Source organism: Oncorhynchus tshawytscha, linkage group LG12 (genome assembly GCF_018296145.1).
Source record: "Oncorhynchus tshawytscha isolate Ot180627B linkage group LG12, Otsh_v2.0, whole genome shotgun sequence".
Classification (NCBI taxonomy): domain Eukaryota; kingdom Metazoa; phylum Chordata; class Actinopteri; order Salmoniformes; family Salmonidae; genus Oncorhynchus; species Oncorhynchus tshawytscha.
This window is the reverse complement of record NC_056440.1, coordinates 24,289,652-24,309,034: the sequence shown is the minus strand read 5'-3', so window position 1 is coordinate 24,309,034 and position 19,383 is coordinate 24,289,652. Positions and strand designations below refer to the sequence as shown.

Here is a 19,383-nt window from a genome sequence, read left to right as displayed (position 1 = left end):
TAATATGTATATCATGTTACAGGGGAGTCTGGTATGGGTAAATCTACTCTTGTCAACAGCCTGTTCCTCACAGACCTGTACAAGGACAGGAAACTACTCAACGCTGAGGGTGAGTAACACACACACATTCAAATGTAAACTAGAGCAATTTTAAAATGCCATCTAATTAGAGGTTCTCTTCCCTTTCTCTGTCCATCCCTCCCTCTCTCAGAGCGTATCAACCAGACAGTGGAAATCATTAAGCATACAGTGGACATTGAGGAGAAAGGAGTGAAGCTCAAATTGACCATTGTAGACACGCCAGGGTTTGGAGATGCTGTCAACAACAATGAATGGTGAGCTAAATCTCTTTGAGGCTTCTTTACAGGTGAGAACAGTGTTTCCCGACTCCAGTCTTGAGTTACCCAAACAGAACACATTATTATTGTAGTTCCAGACAAACTCACCTGATTCAACTCAATAAGGGCTTGATGATTAGTTGACAAGTTGAATCAGGTGTGCTTGTCTGGGACTACAACAAAAATGTGTGCTGTTGGGGAACTCTAGGACTGTAGTTGGGAAACACTGGGTTAGAAGATTGACCTAAAATAGGAATGATAGCGGAAATTCATCTTGTACAGTGGGGCAAAAAAGTATTTAGTCATCCACCAATTGTGCAAGTTCTCCCACTTAAAAAGATGAGAGAGGCCTGTAATTTTCATCATTGGTACACTTCAACTATGACAGACAAAATTAGAAATAAAATCCAGAAAATCACATTGTGGGATTTTTAATGAATTTATTTGCAAATTATGGTGGAAAATAAGTACTGGATTTTTTTCTTCTCATTTTGTCTGTCATAGTTGAAGTGTACATATGATGAAAATCACAGGCCTCATCTTTTTAAGTGGGAGAACTTGCACAATTGGTGGCTGACTAAATACTTTTTTGCCCCACTGTATGTCGCTCCTGTAAACATGAGCTGGCGCACACCCAAAAATATTAGTAGAGATGCTGACTAATCGAAAGTAAACTGTAGGCTATGAAAAATAAATAAAGAGTCACAATATAAAAACCACCAACGTTTCAGCATCGCATTGCCTACTTCAGGGTTATGAATTACTGGGAACTTGTATATAGTGTGCAACTCTATTTTGATAGTTCCTGTAAGCCTTGACTGATTGTGGCGTGTGTATGTGTGTGTATATATATATATATATATATAGCTGGAAGCCGATCACAGACTACATCGACCAGCAGTTTGAGCAGTACTTCAGAGATGAGAGTGGACTGAACAGGAAGAATATACAGGACAACAGAGTCCACTGCTGCCTCTACTTTATTCCTCCGTTCGGACACGGGTAACACAAACGCACACATACACAGGAATGTGATAGTGTAATGACAGGTATAAATATTAATAACACATCCTGAGTGTGATGACAGGAGGATACTATGTAAACAGCACCAATACAACTCAACCAGCAAACACTGTTATTACTGTCCACCTCAGTCAGAATGCACTTAGTCTCCATGAAAACTCACACGTGCATGCAGGTACACACGCACATACTCTGACCAGGCGGGGTATCTCCTCTCCCTTGCAGACTGCGTCCAGTAGATGTTGAGTTTATGAAGGCTCTCCATGAGAAGGTGAACGTGGTTCCTCTCATTGCCAAGGCTGACTGTCTCACTCCCAATGAGATCAAGAAACTCAAAGACAGGGTGAGTCCAACACAACAGACAGACTAAAACTGCTGAAGCAGGTGTCACATTATGATTGGAAGTTGCTCACCCAGCACAATGTGTGGTGCCACGTGTGTGTGTTTGTGTGTGTGCATGTAGGTCCGTGAGGAAATTGAGAGGTTTGGCATTAAGGTGTACCAGTTCCCAGAGTGTGACTCTGATGAGGACGAGGAGTTCAAACAACTGGACAAAGAACTGAAGGTGAGAGACACAACTGGAGACCGAACATTAAGAATAGAGTTCTGAGCTGAACAAGAACTCTAAACTCAACCATGCCTTCTAACATGTCAATCTATCATGCCAAATCCTAACCTGTGTGTGTGTGTGTGTGTGCGCACGTGTGTGTGTGTGTGTGTGTGTGTGTGTGTGTGTAGGAGTGCTGTCCGTTAGCAGTAATTGGCAGTAACACAGTGGTTGAGGCCAGGGGCCAGAGAGTGAGAGGGAGACTCTATCCATGGGGTATTGTGGAAGGTGGGTGACAACAATGGAGGACACAGATCAATATTACTCAGGGCTTTGACTCTTTAAGTTGCATGGTGAACATTCCTCACATATTATTAACATTTTTGAAAGAAAAATGACTGAAACTCAAACTATGAAAAACAACCTCTATGTACCCTTATGTCTCAACCAATGCATTATGATTAGGCTCAGTTTTCTTGCTCAGAAAACGCCCTGTTCCTAATAGGATACAGTGCATCACTGCTGGTGGATACAACAGAGAGGAATGTTTTATCTAAGCAAATCATGTCAGTGTAAAATGACCCAGTCTTTCTGTCTGTTTGTGTTTGTGTTTCAGTGGAGAACCAGTCTCACTGTGACTTTGTGAAGCTGAGGAACATGTTGATTCGCTCTCACATGCATGACCTCAAAGACGTGACATGTGATGTGCACTATGAGAACTATAGAGCCCAGTGTATACAGGACATGACCAGGTATGTGCGTCTGTGTGTATACTGTAGAGCAGGGTTTCCCAAACTCTGTCCCGGGGCCCCCCCCTGGGTGCACTTTTTTTTTTTTGCCCTAGCATTACACAGTAGCTTTAAATAATCAAAGCTAGGGCAAAGCCAGAATGTGCACCCAGAGAGGGCCTCAGGAACGAGTTTGGGAAACCCTGTTGTAGAGGTCAGACAGAGTGCAAGACCGAAAGTATGAGGTGCTTGGTTTATAGTTTATATCTGAAGTGTTTATTAATATTGCCCTTGTGTGAGTCTGTATTCATGTTCCTTATGTTTTTTCCCCTCAGTAAACTGACGCAGGACAACCGCATGGAAAGCCCGATCCCCATCCTGCCCCTATCCACCCCAGATGTGGAAACAGACAGACTCATCAAGATGAAAGATGAAGAGGTAAACTGCTATGTCATCATGGGTAACATCACCTATATAGGATAGTCTCCCGTTTATAGAGAGATCCTAGAAAGGACAAAAATGGCATTACCACTCGTACTCTCTCTCTACCTCCTCTCTAACTTCTCACTTTCTCTGTGTCTTTCTCGCACACTTTCTCTCTACCACACCCCCCTTCTTTCTCTTTCTCTGTGTCTTTCTCACACACTTTCTCTCTACCCCACCCGCCTTCTTTCTCTCTCTCTCTGTGTGTCTTTCTCTCTACCCCACCCCCTTCTTTCTTTCTCTCTCTCTCTCTCTCTCTCTCTCTGTGTCTTTCTCTCTACCCCACCCCCTTCTTTCTCTCTCTCTGTGTCTTTCTCTCTACCCCACCCCCTTCTTTCTCTCTCTCTCTCTGTGTCTTTCTCTCTACCCCACCCCCTTCTTTCTCTCTCTCTCTCTCTCTCTCTGTGTCTTTCTCTCTACCCCACCCCCTTCTTTCTCTCTCTCTCTCTGTGTCTTTCTCTCTACCCCACCCCCTTCTTTCTCTCTCTCTCTCTGTGTCTTTCTCTCTACCCCACCCCTTTCTTTCTCTCTCTCTCTCTGTGTCTTTCTCTCTACCCCACCCCTTCTTTCTCTCTCTGTGTCTTTCTCTCTACCCCACCCCCTTCTTTCTCTCTCTCTCTCTCTCTCTCTGTGTCTTTCTCTCTACCCCACCCCCTTCTTTCTCTCTCTCTCTCTGTGTCTTTCTCTCTACCCCACCCCCTTCTTTCTCTCTCTCTGTGTCTTTCTCTCTACCCCACCCCCTTCTTTCTCTCTCTCTCTGTGTCTTTCTCTCTACCCCACCCCCTTCTTTCTCTCTCTCTCGCTCTGTGTCTTTCTCTCTACCCCACCCCCTTCTTTCTCTCTGTGTCTTTCTCTCTACCCCACCCCCTTCTCTCTCTCTGTGTCTTTCTCTCTACCCCACCCCCTTCTTTCTCTCTCTCTGTGTCTTTCTCTCTAACCCACCCCCTTCTTTCTCTCTCTCTGTGTCTTTCTCTCTAACCCACCCCCTTCTTTCTCTCTCTCTGTGTCTTTCTCTCTACCCCACCCCCTTCTTCTCTCTCTCTCTCTGTGTCTTTCTCTCTACCCCACCCCCTTCTTTCTCTCTCTGTGTCTTTCTCTCTACCCCACCCCCTTCTTTCTCTCTCTCTCTCTGTGTCTTTCTCTCTACCCCACCCCCTTCTTTCTCTCTCTCTCTCTGTGTTTTCTCTCTACCCCACCCCCTTCTTTCTCTCTCTCTGTGTCTTTCTCTCTACCCCACCCCCTTCTTTCTCTCTCTCTCTGTGTGTCTTTCTCTCTACCCCACCCCCTTCTTTCTTTCTCTCTCTCTCTCTCTCTCTCTCTCTCTCTCTCTCTCTCTCTCTCTCTCTCTCTCTCTGTGTCTTTCTCTTTACCCCACCCCCTTCTTTCTCTCTCTCTCTCTCTCTGTGTCTTTCTCTCTACCCCACCCCCTTCTTTCTCTCTCTCTCTCTGTGTCTTTCTCTCTACCCCACCCCCTTCTTTCTCTCTCTCTCTCTCTCTCTCTCTCTGTGTCCTTCTCTTTACCCCACCCCCTTCTTTCTCTCTCTCTCTCTCTCTCTCTGTGTCTTTCTCTCTACCCCACCCCCTTCTCTTCTCTCTCTGTGTCTTTCTCTCTACCCCACCCCCTTCTTTCTCTCTCTCTCTCTGTGTCTTTCTCTCTACCCCACCCCCTTCTTTCTCTCTCTCTCTCTCTCTCTCTGTGTCTTTCTCTCTACCCCACCCCCTTCTTTCTCTCTCTCTCTCTGTGTCTTTCTCTCTACCCCACCCCCTTCTTTCTCTCTCTCTCTCTGTGTCTTTCTCTCTACCCCACCCCCTTCTTTCTCTCTCTCTCTCTGTGTCTTTCTCTCTACCCCACCCCCTTCTTTCTCTCTCTCTCTCTCTCGCTCTGTGTCTTTCTCTCTACCCCACCCCCTTCTTTCTCTCTCTCGCTCTGTGTCTTTCTCTCTACCCCACCCCCCTTTCTCTCTCTCTGTGTGTCTTTCTCTCTACCCCACCCCCTTCTTTCTCTCTCTCTGTGTCTTTCTCTCTACCCCACCCCCTTCTTTCTCTCTCTCTCGCTCTGTGTCTTTCTCTCTACCCCACCCCCTTCTTTCTCTCTGTGTCTTTCTCTCTACCCCACCCCCTTCTCTCTCTCTGTGTCTTTCTCTCTACCCCACCCCCTTCTTTCTCTCTCTCTGTGTGTCTTTCTCTCTAACCCACCCCCTTCTTTCTCTCTCTCTGTGTCTTTCTCTCTAACCCACCCCCTTCTTTCTCTCTCTCTGTGTCTTTCTCTCTACCCCACCCCCTTCTTTCTCTCTCTCTCTCTCTGTGTCTTTCTCTCTACCCCACCCCCTTCTTTCTCTCTCTGTGTCTTTCTCTCTACCCCACCCCCTTCTTTCTCTCTCTCTCTCTGTGTCTTTCTCTCTACCCCACCCCCTTCTTTCTCTCTCTCTCTCTGTGTTTTTCTCTCTACCCCACCCCCTTCTTTCTCTCTCTCTGTGTCTTTCTCTCTACCCCACCCCCTTCTTTCTCTCTCTCTCTGTGTCTTTCTCTCTACCCCACCCCCTTCTTTCTTTCTCTCTCTCTCTCTCTCTCTCTCTCTCTGTGTCCTTCTCTTTACCCCACCCCCTTCTTTCTCTCTCTCTCTCTCTCTGTGTCTTTCTCTCTACCCCACCCCCTTCTTTCTCTCTCTCGCTCTGTGTCTTTCTCTCTACCCCACCCCCTTCTTTCTCTCTCTCTGTGTCTTTCTCTCTACCCCACCCCCTTCTTTCTCTCTCTCTGTGTGTCTTTCTCTCTACCCCACCCCCTTCTTTCTCTCTCTCTCGCTCTGTGTCTTTCTCTCTACCCCACCCCCTTCTTTCTCTCTGTGTCTTTCTCTCTACCCCACCCCCTTCTCTCTCTCTGTGTCTTTCTCTCTACCCCACCCCCTTCTTTCTCTCTCTCTGTGTGTCTTTCTCTCTAACCCACCCCCTTCTTTCTCTCTCTCTGTGTCTTTCTCTCTAACCCACCCCCTTCTTTCTCTCTCTCTGTGTCTTTCTCTCTACCCCACCCCCTTCTTTCTTCTCTCTCTCTCTCTCTGTGTCTTTCTCTCTACCCCACCCCCTTCTTTCTCTCTCTGTGTCTTTCTCTCTACCCCACCCCCTTCTTTCTCTCTCTGTGTCTTTCTCTCTACCCCACCCCCTTCTTTCTCTCTCTCTCTCTGTGTTTTTCTCTCTACCCCACCCCCTTCTTTCTCTCTCTCTGTGTCTTTCTCTCTACCCCACCCCCTTCTTTCTCTCTCTCTCTGTGTGTCTTTCTCTCTACCCCACCCCCTTCTTTCTTTCTCTCTCTCTCTCTCTCTCTCTCTCTCTCTCTGTGTCCTTCTCTTTACCCCACCCCCTTCTTTCTCTCTCTCTCTCTCTGTGTCTTTCTCTCTACCCCACCCCCTTCTTTCTCTCTCTCTCTGTGTCTTTCTCTCTACCCCACCCCCTTCTTTCTTTCTCTCTCTCTCTCTCTGTCTCTCTCTTTCTCTCTCTGTGTCCTTCTCTTTACCCCACCCCCTTCTTTCTCTCTCTCTCTCTCTCTGTGTCTTTCTCTCTACCCCACCCCCTTCTTTCTCTCTCTCTCTCTGTGTCTTTCTCTCTACCCCACCCCCTTCTTTCTCTCTCTCTCTGTGTCTTTCCTTCTCTTTACCCCACCCCCTTCTTTCTCTCTCTCTCTCTCTGTGTCTTTCTCTCTACCCCACCCCCTTCTTTCTCTCTCTCTGTGTCTTTCTCTCTACCCCACCCCCCTTCTTTCTCTCTCTCTCTCTCTGTGTCTTTCTCTCTACCCCACCCCCTTCTTTCTCTCTCTCTCTCTCTCTCTCTGTGTCTTTCTCTCTACCCCACCCCCTTCTTTCTCTCTCTCTCTCTGTGTCCTTCTCTTTACCCCACCCCCCTTCTTTCTCTGTGTCTTTCTCTCTACCCCACCCCCTTCTTTCTCTCTCTCTGTGTCTTTCTCTCTACCCCACCCCCTTCTTTCTCTCTCTCTCTCTGTGTCTTTCTCTCTACCCCACCCCCTTCTTTCTCTCTCTCTCTGTGTCTTTCTCTCTACCCCACCCCCTTCTTTCTTTCTCTCTCTCTCTGTGTCTTTCTCTCTACCCCACCCCCTTCTTTCTCTCTCTCTCTCTGTGTCTTTCTCTCTACCCCACCCCTTTCTTTCTCTCTCTCTCTCTGTGTCTTTCTCTCTACCCCACCCCTTCTTTCTTCTCTCTCTCTGTGTCTTTCTCTCTACCCCACCCCCTTCTTTCTCTCTCTCTCTCTCTGTGTCTTTCTTTCTCTACCCCACCCCCTTCTTTCTCTCTCTCTCTGTGTCTTTCTCTCTACCCACCCCCTTCTTTCTCTCTCTCTGTGTGTCTTTCTCTCTACCCCACCCCCTTCTTTCTCTCTCTCTCTGTGTGTCTTTCTCTCTACCCCACCCCCTTCTTTTTCTCTCTCTCTCTCTGTGTCTTTCTCTCTACCCCACCCCCTTCTTTCTCTCTGTGTCTTTCTCTCTACCCCACCCCCTTCTCTCTCTCTGTGTCTTTCTCTCTACCCCACCCCCTTCTTTCTCTCTCTCTGTGTGTCTTTCTCTCTACCCACCCCCTTCTTTCTCTCTCTCTGTGTCTTTCTCTCTAACCCACCCCCTTCTTTCTCTCTCTCTGTGTCTTTCTCTCTACCCCACCCCCTTCTTTCTCTCTCTCTCTCTCTGTGTCTTTCTCTCTACCCCACCCCCTTCTTTCTCTCTCTGTGTCTTTCTCTCTACCCCACCCCCTTCTTTCTCTCTCTCTCTCTGTGTCTTTCTCTCTACCCCACCCCCTTCTTTCTCTCTCTCTCTCTGTGTTTTTCTCTCTACCCCACCCCCTTCTTTCTCTCTCTCTGTGTCTTTCTCTCTACCCCACCCCCTTCTTTCTCTCTCTCTGTGTCTTTCTCTCTACCCCACCCCCTTCTTTCTCTCTCTCTCTGTGTCTTTCTCTCTACCCCACCCCCTTCTTTCTCTCTCTCTCTGTGTCTTTCTCTCTACCCCACCCCCTTCTTTCTCTCTCTCTCTGTGTCTTTCTCTCTACCCCACCCCCTTCTTTCTCTCTCTGTGTCTTTCTCTCTACCCCACCCCCTTCTTTCTCTCTCTCTCTCTGTGTCTTTCTCTCTACCCCACCCCCTTTCTTTCTCTCTCTCTGTGTCTTTCTCTCTACCCCACCCCCTTTCTTTCTCTCTCTCTGTGTGTCTTTCTCTCTACCCCACCCCCTTCTTTCTTTCTCTGTGTGTCTTTCTCTCTCCCCACCCCCTTCTTTCTCTCTCTGTGTGTCTTTCTCTCTACCCCACCCCCTTCTTTCTCTCTCTCTGTGTCTTTCTCTCTACCCCACCCCCTTCTTTCTCTCTCTCTGTGTGTCTTTCTCTCTACCCCACCCCCTTCTTTCTCTCTCTCTCTGTGTCTTTCTCTCTACCCCACCCCCTTCTTTCTCTCTCTCTGTGTGTCTTTCTCTCTACCCCACCCCCTTCTTTCTCTCTCTCTCTGCAGTTGGCGAGGATGCAAGAGATGCTAAATAAGATGCAGCAGCAGATCCATGATGGGAAGGACCAGTGAGCTACAACCCCATCTGCTGGCCACTGAACTACAACTTCAGACATGTTACTTACATACCAACTATAATGTAATCAGGGGTGAAAGTATATTCAATGAGGACCTCCTATGAGTGCACGTGCACGCCATTTTGTTATGGGCCTAATAATATAATTAGTTATAGAATCCCTATTCATTTAATAGGATCTCTGTGACCTAATAGTAAAGATTACTGTTAACTTTTAAAATGTATTGGCCGACCTATTAATGTATCATAAACACAACCAGTCATAATGTTTTCATCTGATTGTCAAACAATTACTCCAAAAGGCTACTATAGGCTTCCCGCGCACATTATTCACTAAATAATTCCCGCATCCGTGCACTGTGCACCTGCCATTTGATAAATGCTAAGAGACATCAGTTGCAAAACACCAAAACCTTTAGTGAATGACATTCTGTGATGGTCATTCACTAGGCCTACAAAAGTTTTGTAACCTGAATTGATGTGTCCTCTGCTGTCCACGCCCATCTCTGCCACTTATCTCTGCCTTGGCAAAATGTATGTGTTACTGTCGAACCACGCTGCATTTTCGAGCGTAACCCAATCGTTTTTGTCTGTTCGCTCATTCTTCATGCGGTAATGATAAGTAATAGTATATAAGCCTACAGTTTTCTTGGAATCACTATGTTTTAATTATTGTGACAGGCTCATGCTTTACCGGTACAGTGTACCCCCACTATTTATTTTGCCGGTACGCCGTACAGGACCTGCTTACTTTCACCCCTGGATATAATCAGCACTGTGTTGGGAGAACAGTAGCTGCATGTTCATTGGTCATTTGTTTTTTGGTGCTTGCATATTTGGTCTGTCCTGCAACGAGAAATGTGGTGTTTTAACTGTATCTTGTGTCCATTTGAACCCCATTAATATTATTGACGGTCCTAGTAACATATGACATAACATAAACATGTAATATAAATGACCTGTTAAATGTATCCAATTTATAAATATGGTGAATACTTTTGGGATATTTTGTCAGGTAATGAAGACGCATTACAAAATGTTTTGTAAAACAGCGATATTACTGATGTTAAAGTTTGAATCCTTGTTGATGTTGAACGCGTGTGAGTGTGTGTGTGTGTGTTTCCATATGTATCACCCTCTATTACGAGAACCTTGTTCTGCTTTGAAACTGTGAGAATCCGCTTTCCCTTTCTTAGTGGCATTTCTTGTATGTTCTAGCTACAGACTAATGAACAATAGGCTACCTAAGAATCTGAACATAAATGTAACGTATGAACTTTTTACTGCTGGTCTCTACTTCGACTTGTTGAGAGGTTGAGAAGACCTTTCTCATGTTTTGGTGCTTGTGAATTAGATTGAACATGTCTCTAGCGCCAGTTGCTTACCTTACAGTGAATTGAGCCCCTCTGACATACAGTACATAGCAAATGAAAGGGTAGGGACAGAACAGTGAAGGGTGCATGTGCAAGCATGCCGAAGTTACTCAAATCTGCTTACAGCTGGATTTCCACTCTCTCATATGATGCAATGTGTTTGTTCTGAAATGCATTATGACCTATGCCACAGTACCACTATGGGATGGTAAAAAGAGGCCAAATTTTAAGAGGAGCTACTGTATATGCTTCTGTCCAATATGGCATATCCGTGTGTGTGTGAAGTTTATGCTGCCCTCTGGCTGTGTCATACAGGATGGTGATTGTGGCTTTTTATAGTGCTAGCGCTCAGAGGACGTGGTGGAACTACTGACCAGGTTATGAGGACGAATAAACAGTCTTGATTCATATCAGTGTTTCTTCATTACATCTTCATCTGAAAATAAGTATATAAATACACTATTGTTTCTAGTACGATCTTACTGACACTAATATTTCTACAAGGAAGGTCTTGACTGGTTCTCAAATGACACCCTATCCCTTATAATATATTGCGTTACTTTTGACCAGAGCCTTAGGGCAGTAAGGGCACTAAATAGGGAATAGGGTACCATTTGAGACACAGCCCCTGAGACATCCTGTAGGCCCCATGCAGGCAGGCCTGTTGTGGGGGAAGTCTGGCTACTGGAGCTGAATAAAGTGCTGAGTCACAACGTATCTCCTTGGACCTCACTTCCCCTCTGGCCCACAGTCAGATCCATCACTAACCCAACTCTGTTTGGAGCTGAATGATGAGGACTTTGCTGCAGCTACAGTATAGTTACTGTAGACGGTGAACCTACGAGCCATTGTGGGGAAGGTTTATTTAGGGTTGCACCCAGAGAAGTAGGAAGCTTAGCTGCTAAGCTAGTGTACTGTGGTCCGCCACATACAGTATGGTAAAATACTGTTGATCTGTGGATAGTTTGTAGAGATGTATCAATAGGGGCCAGTAGTGTTAGTATTAACTGTATTCATACACCCCCCTGAAGCTTAAATAAGGCTTCCCTGACAGGAGCCTCTATGGCAGTGATAAGGAGTAAAATGCTGCTGACATTAAATACATATATTCTTCCTGTGTCCGATCAGTAGTGTGTGTCAACCATATGTGAGTGTCAGGGTGCTTTATCAGTGCAGGCCAGCTTGGACTTTTATACACTCTCATGCCTCTGAGTGATGAGTTGCAAACCACGCCTGCTATGAACACATGCAACAGCTACGACCACACACTCCTGCTACGACCACACACTCCTGCTACGACCACACACAACAGGGAAGGTAAGGCACCCTCTCCTGACCATAACAAGACCATAACACCTTTCACTATGACTGTAACCTAATTAACTGTTTAATTAGGCTTTCTCTGTGTATGATATCACAAGCATGATAAATATGTGTACGCAACCAATCAAATTTGATTTGATTGGAGAATGGTCTAAGATGTCAGAAAAACCTGTCAAAGATAAATTCCAGTGGTAGTTATAAAAATGTCTGACAACTGTTTCCTCTTTAGAAAACAACTACTATGGAGTATAACTGAATTGTTATTAAGATCAAAGGTTAGATATAATTTTCAAATCCTCATATACACTCTATGACCAAAGGTATGTGGACACCTGCTCGTCGAACATCTCATTCCAAAATGATCTGCATTAATATGGAGTTGGTCCCCCGTTGCTTCTATAACAGCCTCCACTCTTCTGGGAAGGCTTTCCACTAGATGTTGGAACATTGCTGTGGGGACTTGCTTCCGTTCAGCCACAAGAGCATTAGTGAGGTCGGTACTAATGTTGGGCGACTAGGCCTGGCTTGCAGTTGGCATTCCAATTTTTATTATTATTTATTTAACCAGGTAGGCTAGTTGAGAACAAGTTCTCATTTACAACTGCGACCTGGCCAAGATAAAGCACAGCAGTTCGACACATACAACAACACAGAGTTACACATGGAATAAACAAACATACAGTCAATAATACAGTAGAAAAAGTATATATACAGTGTGTTAATTAAACACTGGAGTGATTGATGTGCAGAAGATGAATGTGCAAGTAGAGATACTGGGGTGCAAAGGGGCAAGATAAAAAAATACATTCAGTAAGGGGATGAGGTAGTTGGATGGGCTATTTACAGATGGGCTATGTACAGGTGCAGTGATCTGTGAGCTGCTCTGACAGCTGGTGCTTAAAGCTAGTGAGGGAAATATGAGTCTCCAGCTTCAGTGATTTTTGCAGGTCGTTCCAGTCATTGGCAGCAGAGAACTGGAAGGAAAGGCGACCAAAGGTGGAATTGAGATATACCTGCTGGAGCGCATGGTACGGGTGGGTGCTGCTATGGTGACCAGTGAGGTTAGATAAGGCGGGACTTTACCTAGCAAAGACTTGTAGATGACCTGGAGCCAGTGGGTTTGGCAATGAGTATGAAGCGAGGGCCAGCCAACGAGAGCGTACAGGTCGCAGTGGTGGGTAGTATATGGGGCTTTGGTGACAAAACGAATGGCACTGTGATAGACTGCGTCCAATTTGTTGAGTAGTGTTGGAGGCTATTTTGTAAATGACATTGCCGAAGTCGAGGATCGGAAGGATGTTCAGTTTTACAAGGGTATGTTTGGCAGCATGAGTGAAGGATGCTTTGTTGCGAAATAGGAAGCCGATTCTAGATTTCATTTTGGATTGTAGATGCTTAATGTGAGTCTGGAAGGAGATTTTACAGTCTAACCAGACACCTAGGTATTGGTAGTTGTCCACATATTCTAAGTCAGAACCGTCCAGATAAGTGATGCTGGACAGGCGGATAGGTGCAGGCAGCGATCAGTTGAAGAGCTTGCATTTAGTTTTACTTGCATTTAAGAGCAGTTGGAGGCCACGGAAGGAGAGTTGTACGGCATTGAAGCTCGTCTGGAGGTTAGTTAACACAGTGTCCAAAGAAAGGCCAGAAGTATACAGAATGGTGTCGTCTGCGTAGAGGTGGATCAGAGAATCACCAGCAACAAGAGCGACATCATTGATGTATACAGAGAAGCGAGTCGGCCCGAGAATTGAACCCTGTGGCACCCCCATAGGGATTGCCAGAGGTCCAGACAACAGGCCATCTGATTTGACACACTGAACTCTATCAGAGAAGTAGGAGGTGAACCAGGCGCGGCAGTCATTTGGGAAACCAAGACTGTTGAGTCTGCCGATAAGAATGTGGTGATTAACAGAGTCGAAAGCCTTAAACAGATCAATGAATACGGCTGCACAGTAATGTATCTTATCGATGGCGGTTATGATATCGTTTAGGACCTTGAGCGTGGCTGAAGTGCACCCATGACCAGCTTTGAAACCAGATTGCATAGTGGAGAAGGTACGGTGAGATTCGAAATGGTGAGTAATCTGTTTGATCACTTTCTTTCGTAGACCTTATAAAGGCAGGGTAGCATAGATATAGGTCTGTAGCAATTTGGGTCTAGAGTGTCTCCCCCTTTGAAGAGGGGGATGATCGAGGCAGCTTTCTAATCTTTGGGAATCTCAGACGATACGAAAGAGGTTGAACAGGCTAGTAATAGGGGTTGCAACAATTTCGGCAGATTATTTTAGAAAGAGAGGGTCCAGATTGTCTAGCCCGGCTGATTTGTAGGGGTCCAGAGTTTGCAGCTCTTTCAGAACATCAGCTATCTGGATTTGGTTGAAGGAGAAATGGGGGAGGCTTGGGCATGTTGTTGTGGGGGGTGCAGGGCAGTTGACCGGGGTAGGGGTAGCCAGGTGGAAAGCATTGCCAGCCATAAAAAAATGCTGATTGAAATTGTCAATTGGATTTATCGGTGATGACAGTGTTTCCTAGTCTCAGTGCAGTGGGCAGCTGGGAGGAGGTGCTCTCATTCTCCATGGACTTTATAGTGTCCCAGAACTTTTTTGAGTTTGTGCTACAGGATGCAAATTTCTGTTTGAAAAAGCTAGCCTTAGCTTTCTTCACTGCCTGTGTATATTGGTTCCTAACTTCCCTGAAAAGTTGCATATCACAGGGGCTATTCGATGCTAATGCAGTACGCCACAGAATGTTTTTGTGCTGGTCAATGGCAGTCAGGTCTGGAGTGAACCAAGGGATATATCTGTTCCTGGATGGGGCCTGCTTATTTAAGATGGTGAGGAAGGCACTTTCAAAGAATAACCAGGCATCCTCTACTGAAGGGATGAGGTCAATATCCTTCCTGGATACCCGGGCCAGTTCGATTAGAAAGGCCTGCTCGCTGAAGTGTTTTAGGGAGCGTTTGACAGTGATGAGGGGTGGTCGTTTGACCGCAGACCCTTTACGGATGCAGGCAATGAGGCAGTGATCACTGAGAGGTGTATTTGGAGTGCAAGTTGGTTAGGATGATATCTATGAAGGTGCCCGTGTTTACGGATTTGGGGTTCTACCTGGTAGGTTCATTGACAATTTGTGTGAGATTGACGGTATCAAGCTTAGATTGTAGGATGGCCGGGGTGTTAAGCATGTCCCAGTTTAGGTCTGCTAGCAGCACGAGCTCTGAAGATAGATGGGGGGCAATCAATTCACATATGAAGTCCAGGGCACAGCTGGGGGCAGAGGGTGGTCTATGGCAAGCGGCAACGGTAAGAGACTTGTTTCTGGAAAGGTGGATTTTTAAAAGTAGAAGCTTGAATTGTTTGGGTACAGACCTGGAATGTAAGACAGAACTCTGCAGGCTATATCTGCAGTAGATTGCAACTCCACCACCTTTGGCAGTTCTATCTTGTCGGAAAATGTTATAGTTAGGGATGGACATTTCAGAGTTTTTGGTGGTCTTCCTAAGCCAGGATTCAGACACGGCTAAAACATCAGAGTTGGCAGAGTGTGATAAAGCAGTGAATAAATCAAACTTAGGGAGGCGGCTTCTAATGTTAACATTCATGAAACCAGGGTTTTTACGGTTACAGAAGTCAAGAAATGAGAGCACCTGGGGAATAGGAGTGGAGCAAGGCACTGCAGGTCCTGGATTAACCTCTACATCACCAGAGGATCAGAAGAGGAGTAGGATAAGGGTACGGCTAAAGGCTATAAGAACTGGTTGTCTAGTACATTTGGAACAGAGAGTAAAAGGAGCAGGTTTCTGGGCGCGATAGAATAGATTCAAGGCATAATGTACAGACAAAGGTATGGTAGGATGTAAATACATTGGAGGTAAACCTAGGCATTCAGTGATGATGAGAGAGATATTGTCTCTAGACACATTTAAACCAGGTGATGTCACTGTATGTGTGGGAGGTGGAACAAATTGGTTGGCTAAGGCATATTGAGCAGGGCTAGAGCCTCTACAGTGAAATAAGATAATAATCACTAACCAGAACAGCAATGGACAAGGCATATTGACATTAGGGAGAGGCATGCGTAGCCAAGTGATCATAGGGGTCCAGTGAGTAGATTAGGTTAGCTGGAGACCAGGCGTTTCAGAGAGCTAGCAGGCCGGGGCTAGCAAGCTAGCAGAAGGGCCTTAGAGGAACATTGCGATGGAGGAAGTCTGTTATAGCCTCCTCGTGCGGTTACTTCGGGTATACCAGTCGTGGCGTATGAGGAGGGTTTCATCCCTAAGGTGTTCAATGGGGTTGAGGTCAGGGCTCTGTGCAGGCCAGTCAAGTTCTTCCACACCGATCTCGACAAACCATTTCTGTATGGACCTCGCTTTGTGCACAGGGGCATTGTCATGCTGAAACAGGAAAGGGCCTTCCCCAAACTGTTGCCACAAAGTTTGGAGCACAGAATCGTCTAGAATGTAATTTTTATTGTGTAGCATTAATATTTGCCTTCACTGGAACTAAAGGGCCTAGCCCGAACCAAGAAAAACAGCCCTAGACCATTATTCCTCCTCCACCAAACGTTAAAGTTGGCACTATGCATTTGGACAGGTAGCTCCTCCTGGCACCCGTCAAACCCAGATTCATCCATCGGACTGCCAGATAATTTCCATTGCTCCAGAGTCCGATGGCACCGAGCTTTACACCACTCCAGCATTGCATATATCCATAATAATAATATTGTTGCATGATTTCCCCTGGATCAGGAAAGTTGATATCTTGTTCGCTGACAGCATTCTCTGCACAGCAGCAAGATCGAATTTCAAAAGTGAAACATTGTTTCTTGATGTCTGACAGGCAGACAGCAAGGTTTATACAAACCATCACTGTTGGAAATCAAATGCAAGCCCATAAGCAAGAGGCAATTAAATGCTAGCCCAGAAGCAAGAGGAAATGAAATGCTAGCCCAGAAGCAAGAGGAAATGAAATGCTAGCCCAGAAGCAAGAGGAAATGAAATGCTAGCCCAGAAGCAAGAGGAAATTAAATGCTAGCCCAGAAGCAAGAGGAAATGAAATGCTAGCCCAGAAGCAAGAGGAAATTAAATGCTAGCCCAGAAGCAAGAGGAAATCAAATGTTAGCCCAGAAGCAAGAGGAATTAGTGGATTAATAAATGTCTTAGCGTTTATAACATTGGGCGCGAGTCAGAGATAGAATGTTGGTCCAAATTGTCCGTTAGCTCGGGGCTTTGGAGTACAAGTGTGTGAATCCTTCAGTGGTGGAAAAAGTACCCAATCATCATAATTACTAAAGTATATTTAAAACCAAATACTTTTAGACTTTTACTGGGTGACTTTCACTTTTACTCAAGTATTAAAAGTAAATGTAATTGCTAAAATATACTTAAGTATCAAAAGTAAAGGTATTAATAATTTCAAATTCCTTATATTAAGTAAACCAGAAAACACAATTTGTGTGTTTTATAAACTTACAGATAGCCAGGGGTACACTCCAACACTCAAGACATAATTTACTAACAAAGCATTTGTGGTTAGTGAGTCCGTCAGATCAGAGGCAGTAGGGATGACCAGGGATGTTCTCTTGATAAGTGTGTGAATTGGACCATTTTCCTGTCCTGTTAAGCATTCAAAATGTAAGGAGCGCATTTGGATATAAGGGGAAATATACACTGTATGGAGTAAAAAGTACATTTCTCTTAGGGAATGTATTGAAGTTAAAGTAAAAGTAGTCAAAAATATAAATAGTAAAGTAAAGTACAGATACCTCCAAAAACAACATACGTGGTACGATAAAGTATTTTTACTTAAGTACTTTACACCAGCGGAATCCTTAGCCCAGGGCTAATCCTTAGCCCAGGTTAACAAATGTTTGTGTGAACACTGGCTAAGCTAGCCGGGTCATTCCTACAATGCGGTGCCTTTTGTGGACCTCATAACTCCAGAAAAAAAGGCACATATTTTTGGGGTGGTGCATTTTCCCAACTTGTTAGGTTCCACCCTGTTGGGTTTATGCACCTAACAGGCTGGACATTTGAAGCCCAAATGAGCCATAGTGAGTGAACAACGAACAAAAGGGATATCAGTCACACATAAAAATATCAAATAAAATAATAATAAATACAATAATTATGAAAAACTACTTTTATCAGAGAGAATTTAACTAGGACTATAAAATAATGAAGTAAGATGGTAGTTTAAGGCTTATATTTATTGTGGAAGTTGATGAATAACACCCAGGAACATAGCAAAAACACTATCCATTGAAAAAAAGTGTTCAAGATCCATATTTTTGTGTTCTTGAGGTAAAGGACATCTGACCTTATATTTAAAGCATTTTGGAATCCACATTTAAAAAATAATAATAATTGTACCCCCTTTTTCTCCTCAATTTCGTGGTATCCAATTGTTTAGTAGCTACTATCTTGTCTCATCGCTACAACTCCCGTACGGGCTCGGGAGAGACGAAGCTTGAAAGTCATGCGTCCTCCGATACACAACCCAACCAAGCCCTACTGCTTAGCGCGCATCCAGAGTCTCTGGTGGCACAGCTGGCGCTGCAGTACAGTGCCCTTAACCACTGCGCCACCCGGGAGGCCTGGAATCCACATTTAACACTAAATAAGAAGTGATATTTCCTGTGGACAGAAAAAGGTACCACAGTGTAGGAATGACCCCGCACAGGGCCAGTCTAGCCTGGTGCTAAGAACAATGCAGTGTGAAAAGGTCTTTTGGGTTGCTATCTCCCTTGCTTGGAATGATACATATTCTATTTTAATGACTAATTTCACACTCACACTAAAATTATATCTGCATCCCTCACATGGCAGAGACATCCACAGACATGAGTTGGTATTGTTTCTCCTCCACCCTTCCAGTATGACATATGTCTCCCTACCTCTCTCTCTCTCCATCCTTTCACCCTCCCTCTCCAGAGTTGGCAGTGATGATGAGGGGGTTCCTGCCATGTGTAACCCAACTCCTGGGTCTGCTCCTCCTCTTGCTAACCCCAGGGAGGGTTGAAGGGTCATCAGGCTGTCCCTTGTCCTGCTCCTGTCATGGTGGTCAGGTAGACTGCAGCAGCCGCTCCCTCACCACCTCCTCTTTACCCTCCCACTTCCCTCCTGCCAGCATCGAGCTCCGTCTCCACGACAACCAGCTGACCACACTCCCCAACGGCCTGCTGGACTCCCTTTCCTCCCTCCGCTCTGTCTCTCTCCATGGCAACCCCTGGGCGTGTGATTGCGGCGTGCTCTACCTGCGTTCCTGGCTGCTCAAACAGCCTGTCGACTACGTGGGACACAGCAATGTCACCTGCAGTTCCCCTCCCGGCCTGCGGGGAAGGCTGGTGGTCTACCTGGCTGAGGAGGAGGTTTTGGAGTCCTGTCACTACTGGTACTGTGACCTAGCACTGGCCTCCCAGGTCTTTCTGTTTGTGTTTGTGGCGGTGCAGGTGGGGCTGCTGGGTGCCATGGTCGTGTTCCTGAGGAGGTTTGAAAGGCTGTCCCGTGAGGCACGAAGGACCACAGAGGAGAGCTTTGCTGGGGGGGTAGGGGCTTATGAGTAATAGTGAGTATGAGCCCCTGAAGGCCAGCAGCATCTGAAGAGGGGAGGGAGGGGCCAGGTAGGCAAGGAGGGAGAAGAGGGAGAGGAAACAGCAAAAGGCAGAGTAGAGAGACAACCTTAAAGGGGTCAAGCTGGTGAGCTTGAAAGGGGACTCACAGGACAAGAAACATGGGCAAATACAAGTGGTTATGCATTTATTTTCTGATTCTTTCAATATGTTTCATTGCTTGCATCACTCAATAAAGCTGTTAAAATAATACATCAAGCTTTGAATACATTGCAGATAGAGATAACATTTAATTTACAATAATACTGTATTGTGTTATCATTTCTTAAATGGGTGTATTTTTAAAGGTTTGGGATGTACATTACCAGTCAAAAGTTTAGACACACCTACTACTCAAGGGTTATTCTTTATTTGTACTATTTTATACATTGTAGAA

At 45.5% G+C, this 19,383-nt stretch overlaps 2 protein-coding genes across 3 annotated transcripts in view; both read left to right on the top strand.

The window, feature by feature from the left end:
- Window positions 1-10,462, top strand: part of sept5a (septin 5a) — a 39,996-nt gene extending 29,534 nt beyond the window's left edge. For both annotated transcript variants that reach the window (XM_042331463.1, XM_042331462.1), the window contains 9 exons: window positions 23-109; window positions 212-335; window positions 1,206-1,340; window positions 1,587-1,704; window positions 1,825-1,926; window positions 2,100-2,196; window positions 2,525-2,660; window positions 2,972-3,074; window positions 8,610-10,462. In XM_042331463.1, the coding sequence (XP_042187397.1) occupies window positions 23-109; window positions 212-335; window positions 1,206-1,340; window positions 1,587-1,704; window positions 1,825-1,926; window positions 2,100-2,196; window positions 2,525-2,660; window positions 2,972-3,074; window positions 8,610-8,675 (968 nt within the window). In that variant the 3' untranslated portion in view covers window positions 8,676-10,462. The remainder of the gene's footprint in view (window positions 1-22; window positions 110-211; window positions 336-1,205; window positions 1,341-1,586; window positions 1,705-1,824; window positions 1,927-2,099; window positions 2,197-2,524; window positions 2,661-2,971; window positions 3,075-8,609) is intronic.
- Window positions 10,463-11,239: 777 nt separating this feature from the next.
- gp1bb (glycoprotein Ib platelet subunit beta) lies at window positions 11,240-19,199 on the top strand. Its single transcript, XM_024438484.1, has 2 exons — window positions 11,240-11,369; window positions 18,310-19,199. Exons 1-2 carry the CDS (start codon window positions 11,255-11,257, stop codon window positions 18,939-18,941), a joined length of 747 nt encoding a protein of 248 aa, XP_024294252.1. The 5' UTR covers window positions 11,240-11,254; the 3' UTR covers window positions 18,942-19,199.
- Window positions 19,200-19,383: the final 184 nt, after the last annotated feature.